Source organism: Carassius carassius, chromosome 9 (genome assembly GCF_963082965.1).
Source record: "Carassius carassius chromosome 9, fCarCar2.1, whole genome shotgun sequence".
In the NCBI taxonomy this organism is placed as follows: domain Eukaryota; kingdom Metazoa; phylum Chordata; class Actinopteri; order Cypriniformes; family Cyprinidae; genus Carassius; species Carassius carassius.
The window spans coordinates 11,580,188-11,593,050 of NC_081763.1; the positions used below are offsets into that span (position 1 = coordinate 11,580,188).

Sequence of the window (12,863 nt, forward strand, 5' to 3'; positions counted from 1 at the left end):
TATCTAGGTGAAGCCAATTTATTGTGTCTTTTTTTCATCACTAACCTATTGAGAACTGAGGGGAGTGCGAGAGCAGAAGAGAAACAAATGTGTAGGGGGTAAGTCTCTCACCTCAGCGTGGATGTTTGGGACGGATCCACTGGAGCCATTCTCGGCAATGGCACAGTTAGAGCTGTTCGGAGAACTGGGACCCGAGCCAGGAGCACTGCTGCACATAGAGGACACTGAAACAAACACACATTTCAACAAATCACATTTTAGCTGCATTGTTAGAAAACGTAGCTGATGATTTCACAATATTTTGTGATTGATTGAACCAGTTTTAATGTATCAGCAGGACGTTAAACTGTTCCCTTCCTCCGAGCTGCATTTATATTAATATCATAGAAATCACACAATTCCTATGTGACCATTATTTCTGTTTGCAAATCTTAACACATCTGACTGCAGCTTTTTTGTTTCTTTTTTTCTTTCACAGGCAAATTTGAACACAACTCAGGTGCTGATATAACCTCAGGATTACATCTTCCATATAAACTCTATGTTTGTGAAGCTGAATGCACAACTATGCCGAAATTGAGTGTTTGTTTTAGTGAATATATATACATTTTAATAATAAAGTATTCTTACATTAATAAAACATACATTAATAAAAATAATGAAACAAAAGTAAATAAGTTAAAATTACACAATAATGTCAAATTTACACAATCATTTTTGTGCACAATTATAGTGTCATAGTACACACACACAAACACTTGTAGTATTTTATGTAAATGTATTTTCCAAATATATTTTTTCATGAAAATATATTTAGATGCCTTTATACTTAATGTAAGGGATCTGTCAAAGATAGATCATCATTCTTGGGAGAGTCCTTAGCATAAAAAGGTTTGAAAACCTCTAGCCAGAAAGTGTAGTTCTTGGTTCAAACCTGTTTTAATGCCTTCCTTTTCCATAACTCATGAGGTTATGCAAACAGTTCTGCATTCTCACATAAGGTTTACCTGAGATCTCAATCGCCCTTTTCTTGAAGGTGCTAATCACAGTACCATCTTTCCGTCTAAGAAGTGGGCTGCTCCTCCTCTCAGCGACCTTCTGTTTTAACCGTGAACGTACCTTCAGATTGGGCTCAGAGGCTGAACAGAAGAGAGAAAGAAAAACAACCCAATCACTTGAAAAGAAAAGGAAAACCCTGCATGATTTGAGCGGTCACCTTTGCAAAGCAAAATGTACTGCTTATGCTCAGGGGCTTGCTCAAAATCCTCAACCCTAAGTATGAGCAATTATAATTTATTAATAAGCACCACAGTCTGCATCTGTAACTGTGCATCAGGACCATGGACAGCAACCGCCAATCCCTTCCCGTTTCTCTCTTTCTCTCACTCACTCATTGAGCTATAGATAAAAGTTATATTTACAGTGTTCCCTATTATATCTCTTGTTTATTCTGGAGATGCCGGGCCATATTTAACTGAAATAAATAAATAAATAACTGAAGTAAAAAGGGATTTAAAAGAGAGAGAGAAACAAAAAAAAGAAAAATATTGGGGCAATTATCCAAACATGGTAAAGCGGCTTGACTGAGCCATATGTGTTTTTCTGGACCCCTTTGTGCGTCACAGCCACACTCGGCATATAGATCAGAAAGGACTTTAGCCTCTAATGCTATCAGTGTCTTTAGTATGGATTTAATTAGATTTAAAATAAAAGTGTGAGACAAGGGGGAGGGGACTGGATGGAAAGACACACAAACTGAGGGCACGTTATGTAAGGAGATTGCTGTGGTGTTGACATAACAGTGGTAATATGGAGTAAGTGCTTCTCTCATGGTAAAAGACCCGTCTGCAATTTCTTTATCAGTGAGCTGAAGTCCAAGCTCACTTGTGTGTGTGTGTATGTGTGTCAGTTCTATTATAGAGAGCTTTATAAAGCAATATGGGTGTGACAATTTAAAAGATAGCCATGTGTAGAAAGCAGATAGCAGATGTGTGTGTGTGTGTGTGTGTGTTTGCGGGAACAAACTCACTGAATCTGTGTGGGAGTTTTGGAGTATGGCTGTCGGCTACGAGAGTGAACAGCAAATGACCAGCAGTACTTTGAAAAAATTCTCATAAATAAAGTCGAAAACATGTCAAAAATGATTTCAGACAAGGTTTGAGGTGCTTCTCGCTATCTGAATATCTCATAAACAGACTAAATTGGGTTTCGTTTCAAATCTAATAATGTCAGCAGGCTGTGTGAGGGTTAAACTGTGGAATAATAAATCTCATTATTTTGTGTGAAAACCATTTTGTCATGAATTAAGGCAGGGTTATTATAGTAAACTTAAAAATGTAAACCATTAAAAAAAAACATTACTGTCACTTGAAACAAAACAAATGTAAATGTAAATTTCAGCTAGTCACCAACATATCTCAGTCTAATTTAGTTTAACTTTATGTACCAAAATAATAATTGTATATATATATATATATATATATATATATATATATATATATATATATATATATGTATATGTATGTATGTATGTATGTATGTATGTATATATATATATATATATATATATATATATATATATATGACAAAAACACAAGACAAAGAATTACTAAAATTTTAAAACTGATAAAAAAAAGTACTATTAATGAAAACTATAAAAGTTTTGCAATGGTATTAAAGTAACTGTACTCTAAGGTGTGTGTTTGTGAGTCTGTGCTGTTCTGATGACTCATTATGACTCACACCTGCAGACTCCTCACTTCATCCCTACACACACACACACACACACACACACCCTTGCATCCTCTGTGACACCTCTGCACTGTTAAACAGCTCAAACTTCTCCACAAAAATAAAAACACTGGTGATAACAAAATAAAGACAACAAAGATAACTACATTTGCATTTTTCTGGAGGAAATACAAGGGCTTGCAAAACAGAAAAGGAGAGTGTTTACTGGTAAAATGATCCAGAAAAAGAGAAGACATCCAGTGGAATGGGATAAAAGCGACCCAGCTGACACCAACAGCTGAAGTGAGAGGGCTGGTATGAGATCATCACTAGAAGTTACATTCTTACAGTGTAAGTCCATGAGTGACTTTCAAACATTAAAGGTACACTACCATTAAAATGTTCAGGGGAAGGTTAAGATGTTTAAGATGTTAGACATTTGCTATAGTGTTGGGCGATATAGTAATTTTTTCAAATCGTCATATCGTCAGCCCGTGAGATCGAGGATACACGATATTATCGTGCATGGGTGGAGCAAGAGACAGACTCTTTGTTCTTGTCATAGCATAACTATTTGGTGTTTTAAACTGCGCAGGTGCGCGAGAGAGAGCCTATGGAATCACCAGTAATCAAAAAAATATGCTTTCAAACATACTGATAAACTAACGTTAAATATAAAAATACGGTATTTAAAACAGCTAGTTCATATATAGTCGGACGCAACTGTCATATCACACGTCCTGTGACAAATCTGCCACATCTGTGCACGGAAGTTATCAGTCTAAATGTTCTGCAAAATCAGTCAATGGTGAAAATCGATATTAGATTTCTTTTAAAGTCCAACAATTGAACACTAATATTGGACATAATCGAACACGTTAAATATAAAGTATTCAAAACAGGTAAGTTGATATATTTGGAGTAAAGTTGAATTGAACTGATGCATCAGTCATACAGCGCTCCGGACCGCGCGCCTCATGACGAGTCTGACGCACCGCCACAGAAACAAGAATGAGATGCAGTCTAACATAACTGTGGCATTAAACTCAGTTAGTGAGGGCTCATTTAAAATATTGCACATATATAGGCCATTCAGATTACTTGTTAAAGTGCAATGAAATACCTTATATCTGCAGACGATGTACGTCTGTTTGTGGATGGAGACTCATTCCCCGGCTATAGGCTCGAATCCTCATTTGCACGCGTGTGCGTGCGTGTGTGTGTGCCCAATAAAAATAAAACTATAATAATAATTTTGAGCCTATGAGAATGAGCCTAATATCATCTTGACTATCAACAAAGACATCTGCTATTGTCGATATCTCTGACTATCGTTGATACACGATACTATCGTCTACTGCAGTGGTCTCCAACGTGGTGCCCGCGGGCACCTGGTAGCCCGCGTGGAGTCTCCGAGTCGCCCGCCGAGCACGTTCTATAAATAGCCTAAATTGTAATCTTTCATTTTTTTTTATGATAATGGCATAAAATGAGAAAATAACTATTGGTGACATTTCATATACCATTAAAACATAATAAAATAATTCAATAATTTAAAATATTTAGAATCTGCACGTCTCTCTATCTCTCTCTTTCTGCGTCTCGTGCGCGCACCTCTCTCTCTCTCTCGCTCTTCGTCTCGCGCGCGCGCACCTCTCTGTCTCTCTCTGTCTCTCTCTCTCTCGCTCGCTCGCTCTGCGTCTTGTGCGCGCACCTCTCTTGTTCTCTCTGCGTATCGCGCGGCAGAGGAGCAGCGTTTTAATTTAGTTAAACACAGATATTATGTTGCTTTTCTAATTTTACATGCAAGTATGTAAAGTATATCATTCAGTCACTATTTCATATTTATGCCGTTGTTCTCTCTCCCTTTCCCCCCGTGATTTTGTCTATATCACGAATATAAGACAACCCCCCATTTTTTAAGACAAAAAAACTTGTCTTATATTCAGGTATATACGGTAATTATATATTCAATAGTCATATTTAACAATATTACAGTTTGTTGTTGTATTTTTCAAAACTTGAAACTTTGTGTGTGTGTGTGTGTGTGCCTATATCAAACAAGTAGCCCTCAAGACTATTTTATCCCTTCAGGGAGCCCTCACTCACAAAAAGGTTGGAGACCCCTGGTCTACTGGCACAACCCTAATTTGCTATCGTCAATACTTCTGACTATTTTGAACCCTAATGTAAAAGTGTGAAGTAAAAAGCACAGCTCATTTCATATAAATAGGAAAGACTACTCACCGGTCTTACGGAGAGGGAAGTCATCCTTGCCCTCATAGGACCCTAACAGTGGGGGGAGTTTGTAGGAGGGTGGCGTGCCCGGTGTGTTGCTCTGTGGAGGGGAGCTCTGCTCCAAGGACGCATGGTGAGCCCCCCTAAAAAAGCAAGCACAGTCCATTACAAAGATTCATCCATCACAATTCAAATGAGTACAAATGAGACCCATAAACATGATGTAACATCAGTATGCTCATGTTATGAATGAACTCATTTTACATCATACTGCGGAAAAATAGTGCACATTAAACCTGAACAATAAAGGTGTATTTGAATTGGGTTTACCAGCCCAGAATAAGGCTGAGTGATATGGACTAGCAAGGTTTCGCTCACCAGCACTTCTGGGAGAAGGAATGGTTTAGTCCACCAGGGCCAGGTTCCTTTTTGTTCAACAGGAACTCCTGCAGCTTCAGTTTGACTTCAGTACTGGCGATGGCACCTGAGAACAGAGTAAAAGCACATCAAAAGTCATGTCTGAATGGAGGAGAATGATATATATATATATATATATATATATATATATATATATATACACACACACACACACACACACACACACACACACACACACACACACACACACACACACACATGCATATTTAGCACTAAAAAATTTTTTTTTCTATTTAAACTTAATTAAAAATGCCATTTATTCTATTAATATCAAAGCTAAAATTTCAGCAGCCATGACATCATCAATGTTGAACATGTTTTCTGTGCTACTTAATATTTTTGTGTAAATTGTGATATGAATGTATTTCAAAATATTTTGTAACATTATAAATGTCCTTACTGTCCCTTTTGATCAATTTATTGTGTCCTTGCTAAACAAAAGTATTAAGTCTGTTAAAAAAATGTCACTGAGCCCAAACTTTTGAACTGTACTGTATAACTGATCCAAAACAAAAAATAAACATAGGTACATACTTTATGTCTTACAGAGTCTTTCATGTGAATGCTGCACATAATAGCTGCTATGTGTGCACTTATGAGGTTACTATGAGATACTATGTAGGCAGCAGGAAGCTTACAAGGTTTTGGAAATGATCCAATATGTTAATTTTGTGGTGCAATAATACCTAGTACTGCATTCAGTTGGGTTTTTTTTTTAAGTGTAAACAACAAAAGATGAGAAATAACCGCAATTTGTGCCTGCTGTGCTTAAACAACTTCAAGGGATATCCATGACAGTGTGTAATTATAGCAGCAAACAACAATAAACATTAGCTACATACTGCTCTGCAAGGTGTTGATTCATTGAACTAAAAGGTGAACAGTGTATTTGAACAATTCACATTTTAGAAATTAGCATCAGAATGATGAGCGGCGACAGTGTCGTCGAATTAGTTCACTGTAGAGTGTATATAATGGATGGATTAATAGAGAGATACATACTCTCTTTGCCCTTCTCTTTGTTACGTAGCATGATGAGCTGTTGCTCCAGTCTCTGCTTCTCCATCTCTTCATGACGCTGCTGTTCCAACTTCATCTTCTGCTCCAGCTCCTGCTGACGCTTTGCGGCAAGGATCTCCTGCTGTTGCTGTTTAGGAAGAGTTCATAGGTCAAGAATCCAAGTTCAAGGGGATGATGTATACAGAGAGGACAGAAAGAGACATACCTTAAGATGTTCCTGTAGCTGCACTTCATGTTGGCGGGTCAAAACCTCGTGCTGCTTCTGGAACTCGGCGAACAGCAGCTGTTTCTGGAGCTCTTGTTGTTGTTTCAACAAGAGCAGCTCGTGCTGTAGCTGTTTTTCCCTCAGCGTCGGGTCCACGGTGCTTAGTGTGCTCAGACGCGGGTCTGTACGCAGGTCCACTGCCCCTCCGCTACCTCCAACCTGATCTCCTCCACCTCCCACAGGGCTCTGCATCCCAGAAGGTAACAAGGTCTTCACATCCACTGCTGGAGAGACAGAGAGATAGTCAAGTAGTGAGTCATTAGAATTATAACCTGTTCAATTCTTAAAGGTGAACCCTGAAATTTATGCACCACAAACAGAATAAGGATTGTTTCCCAACAAATATATTTCTCAGCAACATCTTCTACATAATTAAAACTGTTTATCTTTTCGTAGCAGTTTTAGTTACAAATAAGTAACAAACAGTATTAAAGAATAGTGCCTTTATAGTAATTTGAACACAGACTTGGCTTGCAGGCTACAAAGTTAACGGTATGCTAACATAGCAGCAGGCATTGCAAAAGGCTAAGACTAAAGGCTATTGGTTACTAATATGCTAAAATAATAGGCTAATCTGTGAACAGTGTACAAGCTATTAGGTTAAACGGCTACCTTTGCAAGTGGAAAAACATGTTTAATTTAATTAAACAATGAATATCTTATTTCTGTATACATATATATGTGATACAATTATAATTTTGAAGGAGCTTTAGGACCTACTTTAATACCAAAATGAAACAATTTCTATGAAATTCAACATTCAATACTTTTGGGTGAGAAATATATATATATATATTTTTTTTTAATTATTATTTTTTGAAAGAAATTAAGACTTATTATTACTTTAAGAATACGTAAATCGTATTAATCAAAAGTGACAGAAATATTTTGTAACATTGTAAACATTGCCTTTACTATTTAATTTTTTTTTTCTTTTGAACTCTTAAGTTATCAGAGTTGGATCCTGAAATAAATGTATCTATTTATTTTGTAACGGGACACTTCTGAATGGGTTCAAACTTGTTCCCTTAACCTCTTTGCCAGTACTGCTCAAAATAGTCTTACAATCTGTTTAGAGCACACAGTTACATAATCAAAGACCATGGGTGTATTTGCAATTGAGACGGTACTATTTAGTTCATGTAAGATGCATCTGTAAACCAGCTTTATCCAGGAAGCACAGCATAGAAAAATACCAAAGTTGGTGTAAAATCGGTGTTAAAGGGCAAAAGTTTTGTTATAGGTCATGAGGAAAAAGTCATGGCCAAAGCCTGCCTTATGTTAGGGCACTGTACCATTGAAGAGGGCATGCCATTATATTACCGATTGGGGAAACCAAGAGGATGTCCTGATGCTCATTCTAAAAAGCAGTCCAACCAATCACTTTTTCTCCATCTCTTATATTAACAAAAGCACCACTTGCCACAAAACTGAGCTTCCCAAAGCTTCTCAGCAAAAGTTTTTGGCACAAGTGATGTACTAAAAAGGCCCCACAAACCCATCATTCCTGCTTTTGTTGGCATTACTTTTATTGTTGCACTTTTTTCCCCCTCTTTAAATAGTCTTTTTAGTTTCACTGCAATAATGTGGCATTAATGAGTTGCCATGGGAATAGCGTTGCATTTTCTGCCTCTTGCGCAAGTTAGTTTACGCTCTCTCCAAAGGCATTCAGTCAGGAAACAGAGTGCTCCCATTAAAGATGAGTGGGTCATAGCTGATAAAGCAATACAGAAAAACATAAAGTTAAACATTTTACACAGATTAAAGTGCAAAAGGACTATAAAGACCAATAGGTATAACTTTACAATAAGACCTCATTAGTTAATCTTAGTTAATGCATTAAGATTCACAATAAGCATTAGCTACAAAAGTTATTAATCTTTGTTAAAAAATACAAGTCTTAGTTCATGTTAGCTCACAACTTGTTATTAAATATTGGAATTTTTCATTGGCAGTTTATGTTAACTAATGAGTTAACTAATGAAGCCCTAATGTAAAGTGTGAAAGAACAATAAAGAATCAAAAGATTTTTAGACATCTAGGACATGTTGTAGTCCAGATTAACATTACAAAAATAAGTTTTAAAATGAAGAGCCTATTAAGTCTTAATATTTAAGTATTTGGCACTGTGATGAACACCATAGCAAATCCACAACTCTGACTGGCTATTTAAATCTATTTAAATATGTTTTAGAAAGTAGCAGCTGCTTTATTTATGGGGTTTCCAGGGTAATGGCTGCATTTTTGGAGTTTAGCGCCATCTGCTGTCAGAGAGTGAATGTGCTTTCATTCAGCACGTCTCTCACGTGTTCCCCATGTGCTTCTCATGTGTTCTTGTTTACATCAGAGAGCACACGTGTCTTTCAAGCAGCATACAGCGTTGTTGTGCATTTTGACTAGTTGATGGGAAAAGTATTCTTAAAATGCATCCCAAATTCAGAATAATTTGTAAAGTATTCACGGTATTGAGAGGTGCCCATGCTAACAATATCATGCATATTCATTACCGTGAATTTATAACGTCAATGCAATGCAAAGTCATTTTTGATAAAAGTGTCTGCCAAATGGATAAATGTATTGTGACAGCCCTAGTTAGCATTCAGCATAACTCATTACCATCATCATGGTCATCACATTTGTTACAATATTAGCAAATAACTGGGAAAAAAACAGGAAACACTGGCACAAAAAACATGAGTGTTTTACCCTAGAAATTGGCATATCACGTATGAAGCTATACTTCGTCTCTTCAAACTCCAAAGAGTCATCATGGTGTCCTTGAGTCTGCAGGGGTCTCAAGGTTGAGGTAGGACAGCACTATGCGGGGCCCCCTCACTGCTGAGAACAAATTAACCCACGAGTCACTCAGCCTTTACCGTAGCCCAGCTCGCCCTCCCAGCATCGGCTAAAGTTTACCAACATGCTAATGATCAGTTTTTTTTGCTGGATGCCTGGCGGAAGCATTCGGCTTACATGAAAATCAGATTACTCCCCCTTTATCAGTCAGGGGCTAAAAATAGCCTTCCTCGAGCCCTTGGGCCAATTGACTGTGTCAAGCCTTTTACGTCAGAGCCTCGCCAGCCGAGGTCACCAGGGCTACCGCTCCTGTAACTGACCACATGAGCTTAGCATAAACTTCCCTAGACACATAGTAGTCGTCCAGGAGAAGAACAGGGTGCTTCCCATGTATGAAGTTCAATGGTGTCCACAACAAATGGCTCAAAACATTACCTAATGAAGTACTCCGTAAAAAATGCAGAATATACAATATAGGCCGTTCAGGCTTCAGGGGCTGCATGCAAAAACAAACAGACTGCGTGAACACTGTAGTCTGATTCACAATTGAAAGGAAATGCGAGACTAGATGACTAAACAATACTTTTAGTGCTAGTTGACAAAAAAATTACATAATAATTAAACTTGTTTATAGGCTTTAGGACTGTCAAAACAAAAAGAAAAATTTAATTTTGAATATTCATCGATAAAAAAAAATATGAAATGAGACAACGATGTAAGTGTCATTGCATTTTAATGCTTTTGTTAGCCTATCCAGTTGAGGCCACTAGATATGGCGCTGCTACGTTATTCATACAATATATTGCGGAAAAAAACAGAGCAGTAGTATGGAGAAGATGTTGTTTACACCAAAACCGAAACCAAGCCGTTGGTAAACACCAAAAAGTTTTTTTTTTTTTTTGTTTTTTTTATACGATGAAGCCAAGTACATTCAAAAGAGATGAGTTTTCAACTGTCGCTTGAAAATTGTCAAGGATTCGGCATTTCGGATAGGGGTGGGAAGATTATTCCACCAGCCAGGAATGGTGAACGAGAATGTTCTGGAAAGTGATTTTGAGCCTCTCTGTGATGGTACCACGAGATGTCGCTCACTAGCGGATCTCAGACTTCTGGAGGGGATGTAGATTCATAATAGTGAGTGGAAGTAGGTGGGTGCTGAGCCTGTGGCTGTTCTATATGCAAGCATCAATGTATTGAACTTGATTCGAGCTTCAACCGGCAGCCAGTGCAAGGAGATAAAGAGAACTGTAAAATGGGCTCTTTTGAGTTCGTTGAAGACCAGTCATGCTGCTGCATTCTGAATCTTTGGTAAAGGTTTGATTGTGCTTGTTGGAAATCCAGCCAGTAGTTCAGCCTAGAAATTGACAAGGCCCTGGACAAGAAGTTGTGCAGCATGCTCCGTTAGAAAGGGCCTGATCTTTCTGATGTTGTGCAATGCAAAAACCTGCAAGATCGAGCAGTCTTTGCAATGTGGTCTTTTAAGGTCAGCTGGTCATCAAAGGTTACAACAAGATTTCTGACCGAAGTTGATGGGGAAATTGTAAAAGAGCCTAGTTGGATGCAGAAATCATACTGGAGGACAAGAAGCTCAAGTCTTTGCCAGGTTGAGCTGTAAGTGATATTTTTTCATCCATGCTGAGATGTCTGCCAGGCAGCCTGAGATCCGTGCAGCTACCGTTGGATCATCTGGTTGAAATGAAAGATAGAGCTGTGTGTCCTCAGCATAGCAATGGTGGGAGAATCCATGTGCCTGTATGATGGGACCCAACGATGTCATATATATGGAGAAGAGGAGTTGATGTGCTTTGGATACCTCCCCTCCCAAAGCCACACTGAAAGACCTATCAGTAAGATAGGATTCAAACCAGCGAAGTGGAATCCGTGTGATGCCCAGGGATGAGAGGGCAGACAGGGGGATCTGATGATTGACAGTGTCAAAAGCAGCAGATACATCCAGCAGAATAAGAACTGAAGATTTGGAATCAGCTTTTGCAATCCGCAGTGCTTCCGTGACTGACAGTAGTGCAGTCTCAGTTGAATGCCTAGTCCTGAAACCTGACTGGTTAGCGTCGAGTTTGTTGTTCTGTGAAAGAAACAGTAATATCTGATTGAAAACAACTCTTTCAAAAGTTTTCGTTATGAATGGAAGGAGAGACAGGTCTGTAGCTATCTGTCATAGAAGTGTTTAATCTAGGTTTTTTGAGCAGTGGGGTTACCCGAGGCTGCTTGAATGCAGTGGGGAAGGTGCCTGTGAGGTGTTGATGATGTGTCTGAGTGCTGGTAAAAGTGTAGGAGAGATTGCTTGGAGGAGGTGTGAGGGGACTGGGTCTAGAAGGCATGTTGTAACTTACTCAGCAACAACAGATCTTATATCCACATCTTGATGAATACCCTAAAATAACATATTTAGTTAACTGAGTTTGCATTCAGAATGGGATTCGATTGTTTGATTCATAGATTAAGCAGTATATTTCTTGACTTTCTTTTTTTTTTTTTTTTGACTAGTCAGTTACAAAATTTCCATTTGAACATGAAGGAAATTATTTATGGAGCACATACCTATTTATGAGCTCTATTAATATTAAAACTTGGTTACAGCCATGTAAATGTTTTGTTAACATGTTTGTTCACAGTCTAGCGTGTTTGCAGCAGCAGCAGCACACATCAGTAATCAGTCCAAACACAACATCTATGTGACAGACTCCCAGATCCCTAAAGAAAACTCCTTAGAGGTGATAATAAGCAAGCAAAGGGACAATTAAAGACAACCTTCCTATCAACTCCTTCCTGTCCAACAAAAGAAAACGGCAATTCCGTCACAGCTAATGTCTATCCTTTATCAAACTTCTCCTCCATTTTAAATATCACCCGCCTCCAAATTGGTAGTTACTCATCAAGGACCTGTTTTTAAGTTGAAAGGAGAAGATGAAAAACGCATGAAGGGAAAAAAAAGAAAAAGGGGAGGTACTCCGGGACTGTAGTTTTCGAGGAAGTCCTCAGTGTGGAGGTTGGGCAGACTGAGGGGGTTTCCAGGCAATTGGGGAAAAAAAAAGTGGAGACTCAGTAGCGCCCACATGTAGAACACATATACAAACTTGCAGAACGATATAAACAGCATCAAGCTTTCATGAAATGTACTGTAAAAGATAATAAAATAAGTATTTCTGTCTTGTTTTCTGGTAAAACAATGGGCATACATCCTTAAAATAAGAGAAGTTTAAAAAATAAAAAATAAAATAAAAAAAGGGAAATGAGAATTTCTCATATATATATATTTCCTGAGAACAACTCTGGAAATATGAAACTTTGCTTCTCAAGTAGCATAAGGATGTTTAGGCATTTTAATGTAAAATCTCACAAAAATAGGGATGCAAGA

The 12,863-nt window shown here is 38.0% G+C and overlaps 1 protein-coding gene across 6 annotated transcripts in view; it reads right to left on the reverse strand.

Annotated features, from left to right (window-relative positions):
- The window catches only part of LOC132148950 (histone deacetylase 5-like), an 81,316-nt gene that overhangs the window by 24,335 nt on the left and 44,118 nt on the right, over window positions 1–12,863 (reverse strand). For 5 of the 6 annotated variants that reach the window (XM_059557765.1, XM_059557762.1, XM_059557764.1 and 2 more), the window contains 6 exons: window positions 6,632–6,915; window positions 6,409–6,553; window positions 5,347–5,452; window positions 4,978–5,111; window positions 1,008–1,139; window positions 112–224 (listed from right to left, as the gene is read on the reverse strand). In XM_059557765.1, coding sequence (XP_059413748.1) covers window positions 112–224; window positions 1,008–1,139; window positions 4,978–5,111; window positions 5,347–5,452; window positions 6,409–6,553; window positions 6,632–6,883 — 882 coding nt within the window. In that variant the 5' untranslated portion in view covers window positions 6,884–6,915. The remainder of the gene's footprint in view (window positions 1–111; window positions 225–1,007; window positions 1,140–4,977; window positions 5,112–5,346; window positions 5,453–6,408; window positions 6,554–6,631; window positions 6,916–12,863) is intronic. The other variant, XM_059557763.1, reaches the window with a different exon arrangement.